We start from the raw sequence: 21,123 nt of genomic DNA, 5'->3' as shown, positions 1-21,123 counted from the left end.
ACAATAAAATAAATATTTTATACTTTTAATTTTTTTATAGCAAGTAGACAATATTAAGTTTTTTTATTGATACAGTTTCTCTTTCCTTAATATATAATGAATAATGCTTGATAAACTAAATTTTAGAAGCAGTATATGTCTCGGAGTTATCTTAAACTTAAGTAAAAATTAAGAAACATTAACACATGAAAATAATGATTTTGTTGAAATTATAGTATATAAAAATTTAATTATAAGTAGTATATAAAAATAGTATATAAAAGTATATAGTATATAAGAATAGTATATAAAAATTTAATTAAAAATATAGTTAAAAAATAATTTGCTAAGCCGCCAAAATAATTATGTAAAACGCCCAAATTGATTGTTAGAATGTCGAAATTTTTTACAGCGTTTTATTTGAGTATTGTAATTATTTTAATGGTCTAACAAAATTATTTTTAGATTTGTATTTAACTACTTTTTTAAACACTTAAAAAAAATTTTTTTTACGTATAAATTTTTTAAAAATAAAATTGAATATTGATATGTTTCTTTTTAATTAATATTTTTAAATACGACAATAAAATATATTGACATTAAATATATTGATAACAGTAAAAAGTAAATTTATGTTTATGATAGTTTACAATATTTAGAAGCATGGCAATTTTCATAAATTACGAATATTCTTTTGTTGTAAATGTTTAATGTGCTTAACAAAAACGTTTTAATTGTTTAACAACATGAAATTATCTTGTTATTAGATACAATAATAAATTTAATTTCTCTTTTTTTTATAGAGTTATTTTATGGAAATAAAAAATCGACGTTCTGAGCTGGTGTCGTCAATGTCAAAGACTTATCAGTCGATTAGCCCAATGCTTGTGAAACTGGAAAGCTTAGTGTTAGGTACTTCCACTGGAACAAATCCAGCCATGCAGCTCTTATATGAAAAATACGAAAAGAAAATCTTTGCTGCTTTCATAATGTATATATCCTTTTTATTATAAAAAATCATAATTATACCCGCTAAAATCCGTTCTTTATTTTACAAAGTGATTCTACCGTTTGATTCTATCTTCTAGATGTATGGTAAGAAACATGGAAGTTCTGAACAAAATGTTAAACGGTACAAAACCGATCTTCCAAGTAGACGCATTATTAATAACATCCGAAGTAATATTACGCCCATCGCCCACCGAGATCTATAGCATCATTTGCCACGATGTACGAGATCTGCTCGAAAGACTGAAGGGATTCTCCAGATGGATGAATGGATCTTGTTTGGAGTGCAAATCGCAGAAGAGAGTACATTCGAAAGATTTTGTCGTTTTCAGCTTCTTCGAAGACGTGATGAGCGTTCGAGTAAAGTTTATTGCGCGGTTTAGTAATTTTTATTGCGCATTTCTTACCGCACGGACTTCCATAATCTTTTTCTAATTATATTTGTTTTTTAATTGCCAGGAAGATTTCTCGGTAAAAAATTTTTTATATATAATTATATACAGGTATATATAATTATGTATCAAATACGTCCATGTATAATAAAATATACATAATATAGAAATATACAATATATAATTGTATATAAATGTATATAATTTTATATAAAAAGTTTTTCATAGTTTCAATATTATATTGTTAAAGTTTATCGACTTGAATATTAAATTTTATGACAACTTAATAACAAACGTGTTTAAGCAAAGTTATTAGCTCTTCGCGTGATGCAATTATAAACAAAATAAAATTTAAAACTGCTACAGGTAATTAATGATCTCGTGAGAATGGTTCACGACACGGCGTATAGAATCTCGACGGAATGTTGGCGGTACCTGCACAGATGGAAGAAATACAGCAACTTGTGGTCATTTGACAAAAATCTGGCTTGTGAGAAATTCGCATCGACAAACCCTACGCTTTTACAGTACGACGAAAAGTTTACGTTTTACGAAGGCATTTTGGAGGAACTCGAAGATATGTCACTCTATTTCGACATAAATAGTGTACGGTAAAGCGGCGTCGACAATTAATTAATTAAATATCTTAATTCTACATTTAGAAAAATATTCTCTTGTTACAAAAAACGATTTCTCAATTTTTAATTTTTTTTTTCTGTTTGGTAATAGTTATCTTTGCAAAAAATATTTTAACAATAATCTTAAACTACATTCAATAGTAAACTTAAAACGAGCAAAATTTGACTTAAAATTAATTTTTCTGTACAAACAGAAAAATATATACTTGAATCAAATAAATAAATATTATTCATTTCAAATATTTCATAAGTTCATGTATTCACAAATCTATCACAAGCATCAAATTTTTTCAAAATATATTCTGTATCCTAGTAACTTATTACTTTAATTAAAATAAGTTAGAGCAAAAATTTAATTTCCTCATTATTTTGATTTTTTAAATACATTTATATAAAATTTTTCGAAACAGTGTTAATTCTTTTTTTCAGTATACGACATAAATTTTTTCTAAAATTTGTGACAACTATATTTTCTATCTCATATTTTGACGTTCAAACATAAAATTATTTTCAGATTTGTATCTAGCAAAACTTTTAGATATTTCAATAAAATTCTGCTTTTTGCGTAAAATTTCTCATATCTTTTTAACGAGAACAATATTAAAAAAAAATCCAAAATATGTAATACGTAATTTAATTTCTCTCATTCAATTGCTGTATGATTCAGATTTACCCTTATCTTTCTTTTCAAAGGCTCAATCTGAAACCGCTTTTATCAGGCATCGAACGTCAAGCGAAAGAATGGAAACAGGTTTTAGGGAATTACCTTCTATCTGACACTGTGCTGGCTATGAGCAGACTAAAAACTCAAATTGACACCTTTCGCGGCGAGATCGAGCTGGTGATCACCGGACTGGATCGTTTCGTGTCGATCATGCAGGCGATCTCCGACGTGAGAAATACGGCGATCCAAGCCGAGGTGCAATTTCTCTGTTATCAGGAGTGCTTTCAAACCATGCGTGCCCACGGAATTGCTTTTTCGCCGTCGGACGAAGCGATGGCGTACGAACTGCAACACGACTGGGAATCGTTGTACCTCGAAGCACTCTATAGAGCTTCGACTTTGGAAAGCACGTTCGAAAAATTTTCTGCTCTAACTCGAGAGCAAATCCAGCAATTCTTGGAGGAAATCGCGATGTTCGCCGAAGATTTTGAAATCGACGGCCCCGGAAGCATCGGGGACGACCTGGAGCTCGGACTGAAGAAAATGGACGTGTGTAAAATTTAAACAAGATATTTACATGAATATGGAATTATACAGTTATCATTTTTAACATCTATTTTTTATATAATTTGTCTCGAGCTGCGATAATCTTTTCTAAATTTTTCCGAATAAACAAGTATTACACTTTCGGAACAAAGTTGCAAATTAGATTTCTTCATTTTTATTTAGGAATATGGAAAGTTAATTAACAAGTATGAGGAAAGGCGATTGGATCTGATAAAGTTAGAAAACTTGTTCGACTTACCGTCCACCGACTACTCAACTCTCCTCAAGATCAAAACTGAATACGAAGCTATGGAGATGCTGTACAATCTCTACAAGCAGCAAAGAAGCGCGCGAGAGGTTTGGGCGAAGACTCTGTGGGTGAATCTGAATCCCCAGCTGCTCATCGAGGAGATGGAACATTTCTTAAGGGAATTCCGGCGACTGCCGAAATCCATCAGGCGTATGAATGTCGGTCACGCATTGGAGACCAACATGAAGAACTTCAAGAACTCAGTGCCGCTCTTTATTGAGCTGAAAAACGAAGCTATGCGCGAGAGACACTGGCAAGAGTTGATGAGAAGGACCGGACAGTATTTCGATATGGATCCGGACAGGTGTGAGAATAACGAATAATTAAACGAGTGCTAATTATGCGTGCTAATGAACAAATAAACTTGATAGAGGTTTCAGTTGCAAAGAAGATAATATAAAGATAATAATAAGACAATGATAAGATAATATATACTATAGAGGTGCGCGAATAGCTCGAATTAAAATAATTAAAATAATTTGAATCGATCGAATTATGAACCACAGTCGATTCGATTTGGTACATTTTTGAAAGATTCGAATTCGAATAATTTGAAAATTTCGAATTGTCGATGATTCAGTTTCGAATTGATCGCACATTTTGATTGTCCCATTCTCCTGCGCGATTAATATTAATTGTAAATATTAATTGCAAGTATTAGTACTAATCTGTTATAGTGTCTATTTTGTCTATTTTTGTCTATTTTTGAAACATTTTATTATTTTTAAATCTTATAAAACTAGACAAAATTTGTGTACAATAGACAGTTATTTTCGTAAATTTGTTTGAACTTTTCATACGTTTTTATCATGATTTTAAAATAAAATTTTAAACAAAATTTAGAATAAAATTTAAAATGGCTGCATTATATTTTTCTAATAAAGTGTATTAGGGTATACTATTATTTCATTAGTAATATTGTAATTTGTATAATACGTATTTGATGCTCATTTATCAGAATAATACCCTCATATTTATTATTTAGTATATTTAGTATAAATTTTTACTTAGTACATCATTTTTTAAATTATTAAAAAAAATTTTGTGAATTAATTTTTGACTTGTTAGAAAAAATTTGTAAAATTATTGAAAATACTTTATTACAATTAAATTAACATTCACATAATGTAAATCTAGGAAAATTTATTTTAAATTCAATTTGTATTCAAATCAAAGAAATTTAATTCCATTCAATTTAACTTGAAATTTTCAAATTCGATTCAATTCGATTTTGAACATGCTATCAAAGATTTCATTGGACGTCATAAATGCTTGATTCGCACATCTCTAATATAAAATAATAAAAAAATAATTGTTATAGCTATTATTATTATTATATGTGAATTGCTATAACTGCGAGAATTTTTGTATCTTTTATTATATCTAAATATTGTTTTTTATTTTTATTTACGTATTACCACATTATCGTGCGATATTTATAAATTTAGCATATATGTATATCTATACTTTTCAATACTTGCATATATAGTAAACATTTATGTTGTAAGATATAAATTATTTACCAGAATTAATAATTTGAAATTCGTGTAATTTTTCAGTTAAATTAACAAGTTGTACTTTGCATATGATTTTTTTAATCTTTTTTAAATTTAATGCGCTTGGCTTTATAGATCGTGATGAGTGACTTAATAGTTAACAAATTCTCTAGTGCAGTTTAATATCTATTTTGTAAAAGTATAGTTAACACACACACAGACACTTTTTAAACGATATAAACATGGCGCAAGAAAAATTTCTTACTATAGAGGGGTAAGCGATTCAAATCATCAATATTATATTTATTTTGCGTAAATAAATATAATAGAACTGGATAATTTCAGATTTACCTTAGAAAATATGTTCGCTATGGATCTGGGCAAGTATCAAGACATTGCGCAAGATATCGTGATGCACGCCGTAAAAGAGCTTGCGATAGAAAGAGGCGTGAAAGAATTAGCGGAAGTATGGAAGTCCATGGAATTTAACATGGTGAAACATTACAAAGGTATTCACTAAAAATCTTATTGTTAATTAATAATAGACGAACAAATGAGTTGTTAACTATGAATTGACCTAACTGATAAAATTCAATTTCCTTTTTTTTAAATATTAATGATTTTATAAACTATTAACTTAGAAAATAAATTTAACTTAATTAATTAACTTATGCTTAATAAATTAACTAATAAGTTATTAATTTAGGAAGGCAATAATATTTTAAAATAGAAATGAATTTGGTAATTAGATCACTTTTGCAGTGGGTCCCTCAAACAGATAAGATATTTAATTTAATTGAGCTGTTTTTAGCAAAATAATAAATAATAAGTAATAATTCAAATAAGTAAAATAATAAATAGATAATTAGTAATAAATAAAGAGAAGAAGATACCCTCTATTTGTGTTTTGTACAATAATCTTTGTTAATAATCAATATTTTAAACTAAAAATTTAACAATTATATTCGTTGATATGTTGTTTAAATGATTCTCAAAATTGAAATATTTAGATGCTTAAGATGTTATTTGCAAAAATGTAATGATACTGTAAAATGGTCGAAGAGAAACAGGGATGGTAATCTATACTCCTAGTGGTTTCTTAGAATTTTTATACGAATTGAAACACTTTTTAGAAATATTGAGAAAGTTAACATCTCTCTTTAGAATTTTACATATACTTCAGAATTTTATGGAACATTCTAAATGTTTACTTAAACGTTTTCAGATTTTATAAGATTTCATCCGAAATTATATAATGAGAAATCTTAGAAATCTTGGGATATTTCAGAACAGATGTGTATAAAGTATTCTAGAAAAGATGTACTTTCTATATGGACTTTCTCAATATTTCTGAAAGGTATTTGAATTCATATAAAAAATTTAAGAAATATTTTAAAAAATTATAACATTATAAAATTATACAGAAATTCTGAAAAAGTCTATTTATATAAAAATCCTGAAAAATTATACGATAAATTTTAAGAAAAATTTTCACCAGAGATAGTTTAAAATGTGTAGAGTTGAATAAAATGTTAAATAACAATTGAGAAATATTTCAACGTACATATATTCGTATGATAATGCGCCCAAGTTTAAAAAGCACGAGAAAGTATGTGTAATTAAATTTAAAAATGTATCTTGAATAACTTTTCAAGTTAATCTACAACAAATACAAAAATGCTAACAATAAATATCGGTTACGTACTAACACCACTATACAATGGCGGGCTACTATTATAAATAAATAATTTTACAAGTAATCATCAAAATTTATTGCTCAATAACGAGGACATTGTGTGCCATTATACCAACAAGGATCGTAATATCATTTTCTCTTCTACTTTCACTAGTCACAAAAATGAAAAATTAACTGCAAGAAAGACGCATAATCCCACTTCTCGTTTGATTGCACTTCTCAGGTACGGAAGACCGTGGCTTTATTCTCGGGCCACTCGACGAATTAAATCTGGTACTTGAAGACAACATGCTGATCGTGCACAGCATGGCAGCCTCGCAGTTCATCGGGCCGTTTCTCAACGTCGTTCAGAAATGGGAACGCACGATGCACACGATCTCCGAAGTTCTGGAAGTGTGGGTGGACCTTCAGCGAAAGTGGCTGTATCTCGAGGGCATCTTCGTGGGCGGCGACATTCGCCTTCAGTTGCCGGACGAGACGAAGAGATTCGATAATATCGATCAGACCTTCCGAAAAATCATGACTGACACGTCGAAAAGGCTCAATGTCTTAGAATGTTGCATGGTTTATGGTATTTAAAAGAAATTATTCTGTATCTTAATTATTAAAAAAATATAATAAATTACGCTAAAAGATAAAATAAATTTAAAAAAAAATTAAAAAAAATTAATTATGCGCTTTAATTGATTATTTATTTGTTAATCACAGGCCGAAAGGAGGAGTTCGAATCTATGATAGCGGCTCTCGACAAATGCCAGAAATCATTGACGCAATACTTGCGCAACAAGCGCATTATATTCCCGAGATTCAATTTCATCAGCGACGACGAACTGCTGAGCATTCTCGGTAGTGGCAATCCCACGGCAATTCAGGAACACATAGGAAAGATGTTTGATAATCTCGATAAGTTCACATTAGTACCAGACCACATGGATAGACTGATGGCTACTGCCCTCGTGTCCTGCGAAAAAGAAATTATGGATTTCAGAAACCCCGTGTCCACGGAAGGTCAGATCGAAATCTGGATGGGTTTGGCTCTCGAAGAAATGAAGAGATCGAATCGATATCTAACTAAGAAGGCGGTCTACAATTACGGCAAGGTTAATATTAAATCATTACACGCAATTTTTATTACTTGTCCTCGAAAAAATTTTTTTCTGAGACATCTCATATTTCTTTATTCTCTGTTAATATTTTTATATCAATATAATATTAATTAGAGATAATAATTGATTGGTAAATAAAAATGTACTCCTTTTTGTAAATTGTATATAAGTTCTACAATTTTGTGAAATACTGGATGAATAAGGTTCACTTGTTTTATTTTTCTAGAAGATATTCTAGAGCCCAAAAAATGATCTACAATATATTTGAATATTTTTTAAAGAAAGTTGGTGCACATTCTTCTACGCTTTTATATATTTACTTATATATATTTAATAAAAATGTGCAAGTTTTGCTGTGGCTAAATGTTTATTAGCTTTTATGTTGCATAAATTTAAAGCCACATTTTTCAAATCGACTGATACGATTTATCACAAACTATTGAAGTTATCAATTGCAACTTTAGTACATATGTAAAATGCATGTTTGTTTATTGCCCAAATTGGAATTATTTTGCAATATTTATAAAGTAACTATTTTTTGTATATGTTAAATTTAATCAATTTTGTTAAATTATATATATACATACACAAGTTGAAGTCGATAACTTTAGTTTCTGAGAAATTGTATCAGCCAACTAAAAAGATATGTTTGCTTTTCAATTTACGTAACAAATAAAAACTAATAAATATAACATTTATCCATATCAAAGTTTGTAAACATTCATTAAATATGTGCAGAAGCATGAAAGTTATGCGTCAGTTTTCTTCTAAAAATTTCAAAAAATATGAAAACTTTTTAGGTGCTCTAAAATAGAATACTCTTTAAAAACTTTATCAAGTAGAATTTTTAAATTCTACTTTTACAAATTCTTAAATATAAAGTTCTTAAAAAGAAAAAAAAAAAATTAAGTAGCTTTTATTAAATCCCGGTTTTTTATAACAAAAGCAATAAAGATAGAGTTATAAACGTAGGTGCGAAGACCGAGAACAGAGTGGATACTCGAGTTTCAAGGAATGATGATTCTTGTGGCCAATCAAATATGGTGGACTGCAGAAGTTGAGAATGTTTTCGACAAGATATCCCAGGGGAATAAACGTGCAATGAAAGAAGTAATGCGCGCAAATTATAAATATAATTTGTTATATTTAAAGATGAAAATGACTTAATGTGATGATAACTTAGTAAATTACGGTAAAGTACTCAGTGATTTTAAAAAGCTTGTTAAATAATAATTTAGAAATTTCAAAAATAAAAAATTTGGATCTGAATATAAAAAGAGCATTCAGTTTTTTTACATGAATAAAGTATTTTATTTAACTCATATTTTCTCAAAAATATTTTAATTCTGTATATCCATGCATAGCATTACGCTATGTATAATAATAGCATATAGCAATTAGGAAACTAGTTACATAGTAAAACTTCAAATTAATTTTTTTGTTAAAGTTTTCGAAACAAAAAATGTAAAAATTTAGTAAGTCTTTTGATTTATATTTTTTATATTATCATACTTTACAGGCTTACAGCATTTTTATCTATTAATGTTTTGGCGATAATTTTAACTTGTAATTAAAAAAGTTTATTATGAAGAATAACAAAACAAAAATACTTAAATTTACAATTGTGTATGAAAAACGAAATAAATCTTTTGTGGTTGCACTGCAAGAATATCTAACAAAAATATAAAAAAATTTTAAGTAGTAAAAAGCTACTGTTCAAAATGTTAATAATAATTAGAATTACGTAAAAATTTTTTAGTCCATATTCTTGTTCTCTATGTGACTTATCGTTACAGACAAAATTGTCATTTATAACAATGATGATCACGAATTGTCATCATTGGAGAGAGAGAGAGTTTATAGAAAATTGGTTTCATCAATCAGATGGTATAATTGATAAGAATATAAAAGAATATTGTTTTATTTTAAGGATTAGTGTAGAAAATAATTACAGTCTATTTGCACATAAAATTACCAAATACAATGAATTTGATCAAAAATTACCAGTAAATAAATTGTACAGTACTTTTGTTGTGCATAGTTGTCATTTTGAATCTGACGGTAATTTTACATCTTTAGTTGCATTTAAAAATACATTTTTTTTTATATATATAGTATTTACAACAACTCAACACTCAATTGGATGAAGTGGTGACACTGATGGGTACCGGCATGCTTACAAATAATGACAGAAAGAAGATTGACATGGTTTTAACCATCGACGTGCACATTCGTGACATTATCTCAAATTTTGTTAGAGACAACATTGAGGACCCGACAGAATTTGAATGGGAAAGCCAATTAAGGTAAATTTTTTCGGCATGGAGATATGTGAGCACATCTAGCACATGTTGATTTCGTACACATTTATATAAACGTAAAAAATCAATAAGAAACGTTATAGAAATATTTCAGAAACCATAATTTATGAAATGTAATTTTTATAATACATTTCTATGCAGTTAAGAAATATTTTTATATTAGTTTTTTTAAACGTATTTTTGCCAGAAAAGAAAGAAATGTTTCATCTAACGTTTGTCGATTGGACACTTTAATCCATAAGAAATGTTTCTAAAATATTTTGAAACGTGTATGTGATATCTGGATAGTAAATATTGAGCAATACAATTTTAAGTTTTGTAATAATTTTTTATGTAAAGAGAAAGAAATAAATATTCTTTATAAAAGTATTATTATTTATACTTTTAATTATTATCTACGAAGAGTCATTTTTGTGTATGTGCAGATTTTATTGGGTTCATGATCTGGACAATGTATGGATGAACCAATGCACAGGCACTTTCGAATATGGTTACGAGTACATGGGCCTTAATGGCAGATTGGTCATTACGCCTCTGACGGACAGGATATACCTCACTATTACACAAGCTCTTTCGATGCACTTAGGCGGCGCACCGGCGGGTACGTGAAGCATATACACTTGTCAGAGCTGCAAATTTCTCGAATATGAGTCAAGTATAATAGAGTCTCGTCAATCTTAAATATTTGGCCCAGTCTGACATAACACAAATTTAAAAACTATCCCTATAAGCGCTATAATATTCTTAGAATATACAAATATTATTAAAAATTAAAATAATATTAAAATAATATTCCGTGAATACAATATTTTTTAATGTTGTACGAATATTGTAATAATGTTATATACGCTTTATATAATATTTATGGTATACTATTTTAATATCCGTGGAATATTATGAAAATGTGTTCTGCGAATATTATTTCTGTTCAAAAATTAATGTAAATCATTAAGTATTTGTAAACTTTATAATTATTATATTTAAAAGTTATAATACTAATATAATATTAACAGGAGTGGACATATAACCACTTTTTATTAATATTAAATAATATTTCAGGAATATTATTTACTATTATACTAAATGATATTGTGCGCTTAAAAAAATACTGCACTGTAATTACAAATGCAGATATGGATTGAGAAAAATGAAATGTATTATACGGGATTTGAATTTGTACGCAAAATCATACTTTAAATGTCTCTATTTGTTTTAATTACTTAATGATTTAATATAACAGTCCGTAAAATAACGTCCTCTTAACTTTTAACACTAAGGTCCTGCTGGAACCGGAAAGACCGAGACAGTCAAAGATTTAGCGAAAGCTCTCGGGCTCCTGTGCATTGTAACTAACTGCGGCGAGGGGATGGACTACATCACGATCGGGAAAATTTTGAGTGGTCTCGCTCAGTGCGGAGCATGGGGTTGCTTCGACGAATTCAATCGTATCGACAGCTCTGTTCTCTCTGTTATCTCGACCCAGCTGCAAACTATACGCTCGGCGCTGCAAGTTAAGGCTCAAATATTTACGGTATTCCATAAAATTATATTCTATTAAAACTGGACGGCACGAGGTGCCGACAATAATGCGAACTATTTGTAGCCACAATGACATAAGAAACTTGTTCGTAAATTGTTGAAATAATTTTAACAATAAGGAAACGTTTTATAGAGAAACTCTTTTTGAATACTTCAATAAAATCATTTTTTCTATGTAGGACCGGATGTGATTGTATTAATTTTCCCCCGTCATTTCACACATAATAAATAAATTTCAATTGAATATAAATTCTTATGTTATATTTCTGTTACATTTATGTTATATATAACGACAAAAATGTTCTTCAAAGTTTGAGGACCAAGATATCGCGTTGGACTCGAAGGTGGGTGTCTTCATCACCATGAATCCAGGATACGCCGGTCGTACAGAGTTACCGGAGTCCGTTAAGGCGCTCTTCAGACCGGTGGTCTGCATAGTGCCGGACAACGAGCTAATCTGCCAGATCAAGCTCTTCAGCGCCGGTTTCCTGACGGCGAAGTTGCTCGCGAAGAAAATGACCGTTCTGTACAAGATGGCGAGGGAGCAGCTGAGCAAGCAAACGCACTACGACTTCGGCTTGAGGGCCCTCAAATCCGTGCTTAATATGGCCGGTCAGTTGAAAAGGACTTCCAGCGACTTGCCCGAGAACGTCGTGTTGCTGAGGGCTCTCAGAGACATGAACTTACCTAAGTTTATATACGACGACGTGCCGCTCTTTCTTGGTCTGATCAGGGATCTCTTTCCCGACTTGGATTGTCCCAGAATGCGCTATCCAGACTTTAATGAGGCGATTGAGACGGTATTGGAGGAACATGGCTATGTCGTTTTACCTGAGCAAGTAAATGGCGTTCTCGAAATTTTTACGTGGAAGGAATTTTACTAAAGTACTTTTGAAAATTTGGCTGGATACAAATCTGATAATTTTGTTGGACTATCAAAATAATGTGAGACGCTCATGATGAACGATACTACATAAAATTTTGATATTCGAGTAACCAAGTTGAGCGTAATTATTTTGTAATTATCTGTATTTAGCTAAATTTTTAGATACTTTGGCAAAATTGTTTCTGTGTAATGCATTTTATATATGTGCTAGTATTTAACTATTTATATATTATTACTTATAATTGCCAGTGATAAAAATAAAAAATACTTCAAAATTTAGTCGACAAATTGGTAAATTTTTGCTAAAGGAAAGAATTATAATAAATAACCAAACAAAAAGAAAAAAAAAGAAAAAGGAAATAAAGAAAAAATTTATTGAACTTTACATGTTTTCATTGTCATTTGAAAAGAACTTGAACTTTAGGTCGAAACGTTGTGAAGAAAAGTTTCAAAAAACAATTTGCCAGTTTGTCGATTAAATTTCGAAGTATTTATTAACTATTTATATTATAGATTTATATTATAGATTTTGAATTAACAGAGAAAATATGTATAAAAAGAAATATAATAATTGTTGTCCGCAGGTTGATAAGGTTATTCAGCTATATGAAGTGATGATGATCAGACATTCGACGATGGTTATTGGTCCAACTGGCGGTGGTAAGACGGTGGTCATCGAAACGCTTTGCAGGGCACAGACGCACCTCGGTCAATCCACAAAACTACACATTCTAAATCCAAAGGTGAACAATAAATTAACCATAGCATTTGTTAATTTTTCCTAAAAATTCTCTTAATCATCATGTGTTCTTGATTCGATCAAGGCTTGCACCGTCATCGAATTGTACGGATGGCTTGAACCTACGACGCGCGATTGGACGGATGGTCTTCTAAGCAGCATCTTTCGAGAAATAAATCGACCACTGGATCCCGACAAGGTTGAATGTAGGTACATCCTCCTCGACGGAGATGTCGATCCGCTGTGGATCGAAAACATGAACTCAGTAATGGATGACAACAAGCTGTTGACTCTGCCCAATCAAGAGAGGATTAAACTCCAAAATCATTGCAGTCTTCTCTTTGAGGTAGTTTAATATGATCGCGTTTATGTCGCGAGAAGAAATTTAAGTTTTACAATAATTAATCTGATATTTAAGATAGTATTGCTTGCGACTAATTTTACAGCCACTCTTTATGTAAAAATAATAACTAACTAATCTACAATTTAGAAATAAATGAATAATAGTTCCAAAATAAGTTACGATAAAAGAGAATTATAAAAATTACTAATTTAAAAGATTATAGAACCCTAGGGAATGATAAAATGTACTTTTCAACATCATAAAATTTTTGTTTAAGGAGATAAATATGTAATGTGTTTTGGTTTTAAAAATACATAGTATATCTGTTTCATTAAAAAATAAGGTGCAAAATTACGTTGAAAAAGTATTATTAAACTTTGAACACATTTTTCTTAAAATTGTTTTTTTTCAACATTATTTTTTGCTAGTTATAATATCAAACATTTATTCAATCGATTTGAAATTTTAAAGCAATATTATTAATAACATTTGATCACGGAGGCTTTTCTGATTTTTAATTTTTTTTTTAAATTGTAAAAAAGAGAAAGAAGTTTTTCAGAGAAACACAAGTTTTACTTTCAAATAAGTGTAGTTTCGCAAAAAATAAAATTTTAAAAAATATCCTTCGTGATTTAAACATTAGAAAAAAAATTATTGTTTAATCCCAGATAATTTATCGAGACTAAATTATGTCAACCATGCAGATACGCGCATTTATTTAAAATTGTATTATTATTTAAACTTCATATTTATTCTAATGCATCTTATTTTTTAAATAAAATCCTTTAATCCTAATTTTTAAATTATATTATAAAAAAGTTGCAGCAATGTAAAAAATTGCACAAGAAATGTAGTATTCATGTATGAAGAGTTAAGAGTTATAAGCTTCTCTGAGTTATGAGTTTCTTTAAAAATTTTATATGGGGTTAAAAAACACGGTGTGTTTTTTTTGCTGGGGTTATAACCTTTTAATGAATTAAATTATAGAAACACGTTTTTCGTTAATAAATTGTGGTTCTTCTAAAATTTAAGATAACACTGTGCATCTAATTTTACAGTCGTTTTCTATGTAAAAATAATATCTAAATAATCTAACTATAGAAGAGAAAATCTAACTATGAGAAAAAAGAATTAATTAACAAACTTAATAAATTAAAAAGGAAAGGATGTTTTTATATAATAAATGTTCTTGTGCGAAGGTAGGCGACTTGCAGTATGCCTCACCTGCGACGGTTTCACGAGCGGGAATGGTCTATGTGGATCCGAAGAATCTAGGCTACCAGCCGTACATGGATAAGTGGATAAAAGCCAAAAATATAGCCGATCAAAATTTTCTTCGAGAAATGTGCGAGAAATACGTGCACAGCTCACTTACGCTTATTACCGAAGGAATGTTGGGCCTTGAGGAAACCAAACCACTTCGGATGATCATACCGCAAACTGGACACAATATGGTAACTTGAACTGATTTTGTCTTTCTCCATCGTATTTTGTGATTAATATCCTTTCGTGACTTCTAAAGGTATCTCAATTCTGCTACGTATTTGACGGTTTGTTGTCGTCGTGGAAAGATGGATTGACGAAAAAAAAGTCGGAAACCGATCTCCAAGAAGACGACAATTCGGTGTCGAAAGAGGAGCTCTGGGAAGCGATGTACATTCAAGCGTGCTATTGGTCGTTCGGCGCATCTATTGTGGACGAGGCTCGCTACAATTTCGATGAACATATAAAAAAGATATGCGGACTTATGTCAAGAGAAGACTCACCTGCTAAACTGACGACTGCTAGTAAGCTTAATTGAAAAAAAAATTTATAAAAATACAAGAAATGAATTTAATTTTTCAATATTTGATTAATAAACCTTTTCAAAATACTCGTTAACTGAAAATCCAAATGGAATTGTTTGTTACATCAGGGTATATACCGGTGTTTTTTCCAACCCTTTACGATTATATGCTGGATGTTCAGAACAGTGTTTGGCTGGCATGGAAATGGTTGGTACCGGTGTATGTTCACGATGGACAAAAGAACTTCTCGGATATTTTAGTACAGACGATTGATACTCTGCGTACCAAGTGGTTCATAGATCTCATGAGCAATCTGCAGAGACCGGTACTGTTGATCGGAGAAACTGGCACGTCGAAGACAGCCATTATTCATGAGTTTCTAAGGAACTTAAATCTCCAAAAATTTGTGAGTGAACAAACAATATTAAAAGAAATTAATTCAACTACTAATTATTCTCTATACAGCCATGTCCAAAATTATTAATCCAAAATTATTATCCTAATATTTTTTTGGTATCTTAATATTGTTGTAAACATGAATAAACACGAATAAAGTTGTAAATAGAAATCTTAAAATTTTATATAAATTTTTATTTACAACCTTGGTTTTATTTATTTTTAAATATCCAAAAAAATTTTTTTGTATATAATTATATATGAAATATATTTGTACATAAATATATATAAATATATACAGTTTTATATAAAAAGATATATAATTATATATAGTTATATAAAAATTTTTTCTCGAGTTATATGTATCGATATATAATTATATATAATTATGTATAATTGTATTTTAATTTGTTATTATATATGTACATATTTGATATACTTATAATCATAATTGTATATAATTATTATATATAAAAAATTTTTTTCCAGATAGATATGTCATGATACAAAAAAATATTAAGGTGCTTATAACAATAATTTGGATCATGTCTATATGTATATACGTCGTGTTTTATTCAAATAATTTGTCAATAAAGTAATATAAATAAGTATGAAAAAGTGTGTCAATTAAATATAAAAATTTTATATGTTATCAATAATTTTTAACAAACAGGAGCAACTCTTAATTAACTTTTCTTCGAGAACCACGTCAATGGATGTGCAAAGAAATATCGAATCGGTAGTGGACAAAAGATCAAGAGAAGTATATGGTGCACCGCCTGGAAAGAAATTAATAGTTTTTATCGATGACATGAACATGCCAATCGTGGATATTTACGGAACCCAACAGCCCATCGCGTTCCTTAAACTATTATTTGAGAGAGGTGGCTTTTACGATCGCGGACGAGATTTGAATTGGAAGTATATGAAAGACATCTGTGAGTATCATACGAAAAATGTTCCGAAAGTAACACTATTTTTTTTTTCAAAAATATGAAAATTTCCTTAGCAAACATTTTATCAAATTTTCTATACACAATTTTATCAATCTTTATTATTCATAGACAATAAAGATTTAATTCATATTTACAGCATATTTTGTTAATTTAGTTGTAGAAAAATTTAATCGTATTAATGTAACGCAAATGCATTTTTCTATACGAAAAAAAAAACAGTTTTGTTAAAATATGTAAAAATTATTTTTAACTAAATAAGATGTGAAAATAAAAAATTATGTTGTACCATCAATATAATTATATTGTTAGCTCAAACTAGTTACTAGAATATGTTAAAACTTTTCATAATATAAGCATCATGCTTCAACTAAATAATTATTTTAACGATTCAATTTATTATTTCTGCATCTAGCCTAATTTTTATGCATTCCAACACGACCATTATTTCCGTGTGCGCAGATTATTTAGCAGCCATGGGAGAACCCGGTGGTGGTAGGAACGAAGTCGATCCGCGTTTTATCTCGTTGTTCTCGGTTTACAATGTGACTGTTCCGACGAACGAGACTCTCAATTACATTTACACGAGTATCCTGTCTGGACATCTGCAAACGTTTTCGGAAGAAGTTCAGTCTATCGCCAACGGACTTGTGCAATTGATGTTAGAACTTTACGAGGTAATTTCGCGTTGTAACGTTATTTCCTCGAACCAGATACGTAGATATCAACAACATAATGCTATTCAGACAGTTAGGAAGGAGCTACTGCCGACACCATCCAAATTCCACTACATTTTCAACATGCGAGATCTCTCGAGAATCATGGCCGGATTGCTTCAGAGTCATCCTGACTTCTTTCCAGGCGTAAAGCAGTTCGTTAGGCTCTGGAGAAATGAGATCACTCGAATTATATGCGATCGTCTCATCAGCGTGCAAGTAATAAGTCTCCTCGCTTTTTTTGTCCATAAAAGTTTTATTTTTACATGATACATTTCGTTATTCCAGGACGAGAACTTGGTCATCAAGCAATTGAATGAAAAAATACGGAATTATTGGGACTTAGACCCTGAAGTGATTCAGTATAGCTTAAGAGACCCGATACTCTACGGCGATTTCAGGAATGCCTGTAACGAGGATGAGCCTAGATTTTACGAGGATATGTTGGATTACGAGGCGGTTTACAATTTGTTTCTAGAGGTCAAGCTTGCTTTTTTAATTAATATTTTCTTCAATTATACTTCTATGCTACTATGTTAATAACGTTATTCGACTTATAATGTTTCTTAACAGCACAAGATATTGTATGAATATTCTTGAATATTCTAGATATCTTATGAACATTCGTATAATATCGCGATATCGTGCGTATATTTGTGAAATATAATATTTGTTTGATATCATGCTGTTAGGATTATTTAAGCAACGTCGCTGCTTGGGCAGACATTGAAAAATATACGAGTACGTTTAAAAATGTAATCCATTTGAGGCTACCAATCAGTGCTTGGTTGACCAATTGGAACAAAAGTTTTACTACAATACTGTTAATTAATTAAAGAATCTTTCAAAGCATTAATAATCCTTAGTGAATATTTTTTTCAGAATTCCTTATACAATTTTTCAGAATTTTTACATATTTATATTTCAAAATTTTTCAAAATATTTTTATAATTTTATAACTTTTTAGAAAAACACTTTTGACACGCACTAAAAAACGTTATATTTTGTTTATAATTTTTTTGTATGCATTTTGAAATATTCTAAGATTTATTCTATAATTTTTTAAAAAAATTTATAAAATTTAAAAAAATTTAAGATATTCTTTTTTAAAAATTTTTATAAATATAAAATATTTTTAAAAATATTATAAGATTTTTTCATCAAGGGCAAATGAATCGTAGCTGAAATCTATTCATGCTATTCACAGATTTTCGAAGAATACAACGAGAGGAACAGAACTAAGCTGCACATGGTTCTTTTCAACGACGCGCTAGAGCACCTAACCAGAGTTCACCGTGCACTTCGGATGCATCGCGGTCATGTGCTGGTTATCGGCACGGGTGGCAGCGGCAAGAAATCCGTGATAAGATTGGCATCCTTCGCCGCTGGTTACCAGCTCTTTCAGATCGTCCTGAGTCGCGGATACAACGAAGCGTATTTCCGCGAGGACATGAAGTATCTGTACAACATGGTCGGCCTGGAGAACAAGAAGGTCGTGTTCATGTTCACATCAGCTCACATCAAGGACGAAAGTTTTCTCGAGTTGGTGAACAGCATGTTGACGACAGGCTTTGTACCGGCTCTTTTTAACGAAGAAGAGAAAGATACGATCGTCACTTCCTGCAGAGACGCAGCGGTTAAAGCAGGCTTTGATATCTCAAAGTGAGCAGCAGATGTTTTGCCGTGCACTTCGCGTAAATTTATTTTATTCTTGAATCTTTTATCCCCAATTCTTGAAATTTATTAAGAGGAAAGTTTGTGATTTTGATTGAATGTTAAAATAATTATAATTAGGAGCACCATGTTTAATTATTATTTTATTATTGACGTAATGCTAGTAATAATAACATTCAATTTGTCACATTGACAAAAAATTGTTGTAATTATCATAAATCGTAAATATACACAGAAAAAAAGATTAGTATTAAATCAACAATTTATTGTTTCATATAAGAGTAAGAATATAAAATCTTCTTGAAAGAATTTATAATCTCAAAACATTTTCTTCGTGTATAAGCAGATTATGTCTATTTAAGTTTATAAATTCTTCCAAGAAGATTTTATATTTTTGCTTATATATGAAACAATGAATTATTGATTTGGTACTACTTTTTTTTGTGTAGTTGGTAGTATTATAAATTATTTTTTTTTTTTTATTTCTTATGCCTACACTGTATTTATAATTTATTATTTATTTAATTAATCATATTATTGCCATTCTTCATTGCAATAGCCTACTAATTTATTAATCTTTTAATTATTTTTTTGGAAAAAGTTTTATTTCTAAATAATTGGCTTTAATTCTGTAACATGACAATGCTTGACCACAGAGAAGCAGACGCAATAAAAAAGTAGAGAATTAAGATGATGATGTAATTTTTCTTCCATGGTATTATTATCTTTTGTGATTATTGGAGCACTTCTTATCAAGAAAAAAGTGTAATAACAAATAATTTTTATTTATATTTCTTGAATTAAAGCCAGCCAGTTTCTTCGAGAAAAGAATTAAAAAGGTAACAAATAATTGGACAATCATCACAGAAAACGATGAAAATTGTATTATTGAATCAATATTAAGTTATATTAACAAAACTAAATACAATTTGCATTATTTATAAAAATGACATTACTTTCTAGTCTCTCAAAGTATAATAATTATAAAAATAGAGCTCTCTCCTAACCATAATTATTTTAACATTTAATTTAATTATGGTCACAAGCCCCAAATACTTTTCTTTCAGTGTTCAAAAGAAATTTTTTTTTATTCTAGGAAGAGCGTCTGGTCGTACTTTGTCAAGACATGTACCGCAAACTTACGAATAGCACTGGCGATGAGTCCATCGGGCGATACCCTGCGGATGCATTGTCGCAATTATCCCGGCTTAATCAACAACACCACCATAGATTGGATGTTTCCGTGGCCACAGCAGGCCTTGGTGGCGGTGGCGAACGTTCTTCTCAGAGACGTAAGCAAGAGTGGAACGATGAAGGAACGTTTAAACGCGAAATAAGAGATTTCTTTCTTCCAGAATCCGATTGTACCGCAAGAGTACAAAGAGGTGATCGTGAGTCACATCGTGTACGTACATACATCCGTATTGCAATATACAGTGGACTTTGCGACGAAGCTGAGGCGACGAAATTATGTCACGCCGAGGCATTTCCTGGACTTCATCGACACTTATCTGAAATTGTTGATGGAGAAGAAGAACTTTATTAATTCGCGCCGCACGCGTTTATCCGGAGGTAGCTGCAAAATCTTCTTACGAACTATATCACCCTTTACTTTATATTTTTTATTTATATATATATTTTTTGTCAACCTTTTTAAGTGTTGCATGTTTGCAAAAGTCATTTTTCACAAATATAAGGCTGCGCCAGTAAATTCGGGATCTATGCAGTTTATTTAAAAACTGAAAATGTAATTGTATATAGCATTGATTATAGAAATGTAGTGCTCCTTGCTACCAGAGAGGCTAGATGTAAAAGAAATCAAAATAAAAAAATAAAATATTGAAAGAAATCAACATTTTTTTTAGTAAAATTGATACATTTTTATATTTTTTTATAGTAATAAGGCAAAGCGGCCTCTAGACGATTAATAATAT

General features: G+C 30.0%; 1 protein-coding gene across 1 annotated transcript in view; it reads left to right on the top strand.

The window, feature by feature from the left end:
• The first annotated feature begins 611 nt into the window (after positions 1-611).
• LOC105200159 (dynein heavy chain 10, axonemal) overlaps positions 612-21,123 on the top strand; it is a 32,350-nt gene continuing 11,838 nt past the window's right edge. Inside the window, 24 exon segments of the mRNA XM_039448290.1 lie at positions 612-970; positions 1,068-1,347; positions 1,746-1,990; positions 2,711-3,230; positions 3,411-3,841; positions 5,379-5,542; positions 6,953-7,300; positions 7,438-7,829; positions 8,808-8,945; positions 9,951-10,141; positions 10,582-10,757; positions 11,434-11,687; positions 12,007-12,534; positions 13,166-13,324; positions 13,406-13,666; positions 14,863-15,117; positions 15,186-15,450; positions 15,579-15,856; positions 16,520-16,784; positions 17,262-17,476; positions 17,546-17,995; positions 18,723-19,177; positions 20,286-20,481; positions 20,545-20,761. Of these exon segments, the coding sequence (XP_039304224.1) occupies positions 792-970; positions 1,068-1,347; positions 1,746-1,990; positions 2,711-3,230; positions 3,411-3,841; positions 5,379-5,542; positions 6,953-7,300; positions 7,438-7,829; positions 8,808-8,945; positions 9,951-10,141; positions 10,582-10,757; positions 11,434-11,687; positions 12,007-12,534; positions 13,166-13,324; positions 13,406-13,666; positions 14,863-15,117; positions 15,186-15,450; positions 15,579-15,856; positions 16,520-16,784; positions 17,262-17,476; positions 17,546-17,995; positions 18,723-19,177; positions 20,286-20,481; positions 20,545-20,761 (6,862 nt within the window). The 5' untranslated portion in view covers positions 612-791.

This window comes from Solenopsis invicta, chromosome 4 (genome assembly GCF_016802725.1).
Source record: "Solenopsis invicta isolate M01_SB chromosome 4, UNIL_Sinv_3.0, whole genome shotgun sequence".
Lineage (NCBI taxonomy): Eukaryota > Metazoa > Arthropoda > Insecta > Hymenoptera > Formicidae > Solenopsis > Solenopsis invicta.
Note: the sequence above shows the minus strand (reverse complement) of the source record. Positions and strands in the feature narration are given on the sequence as shown.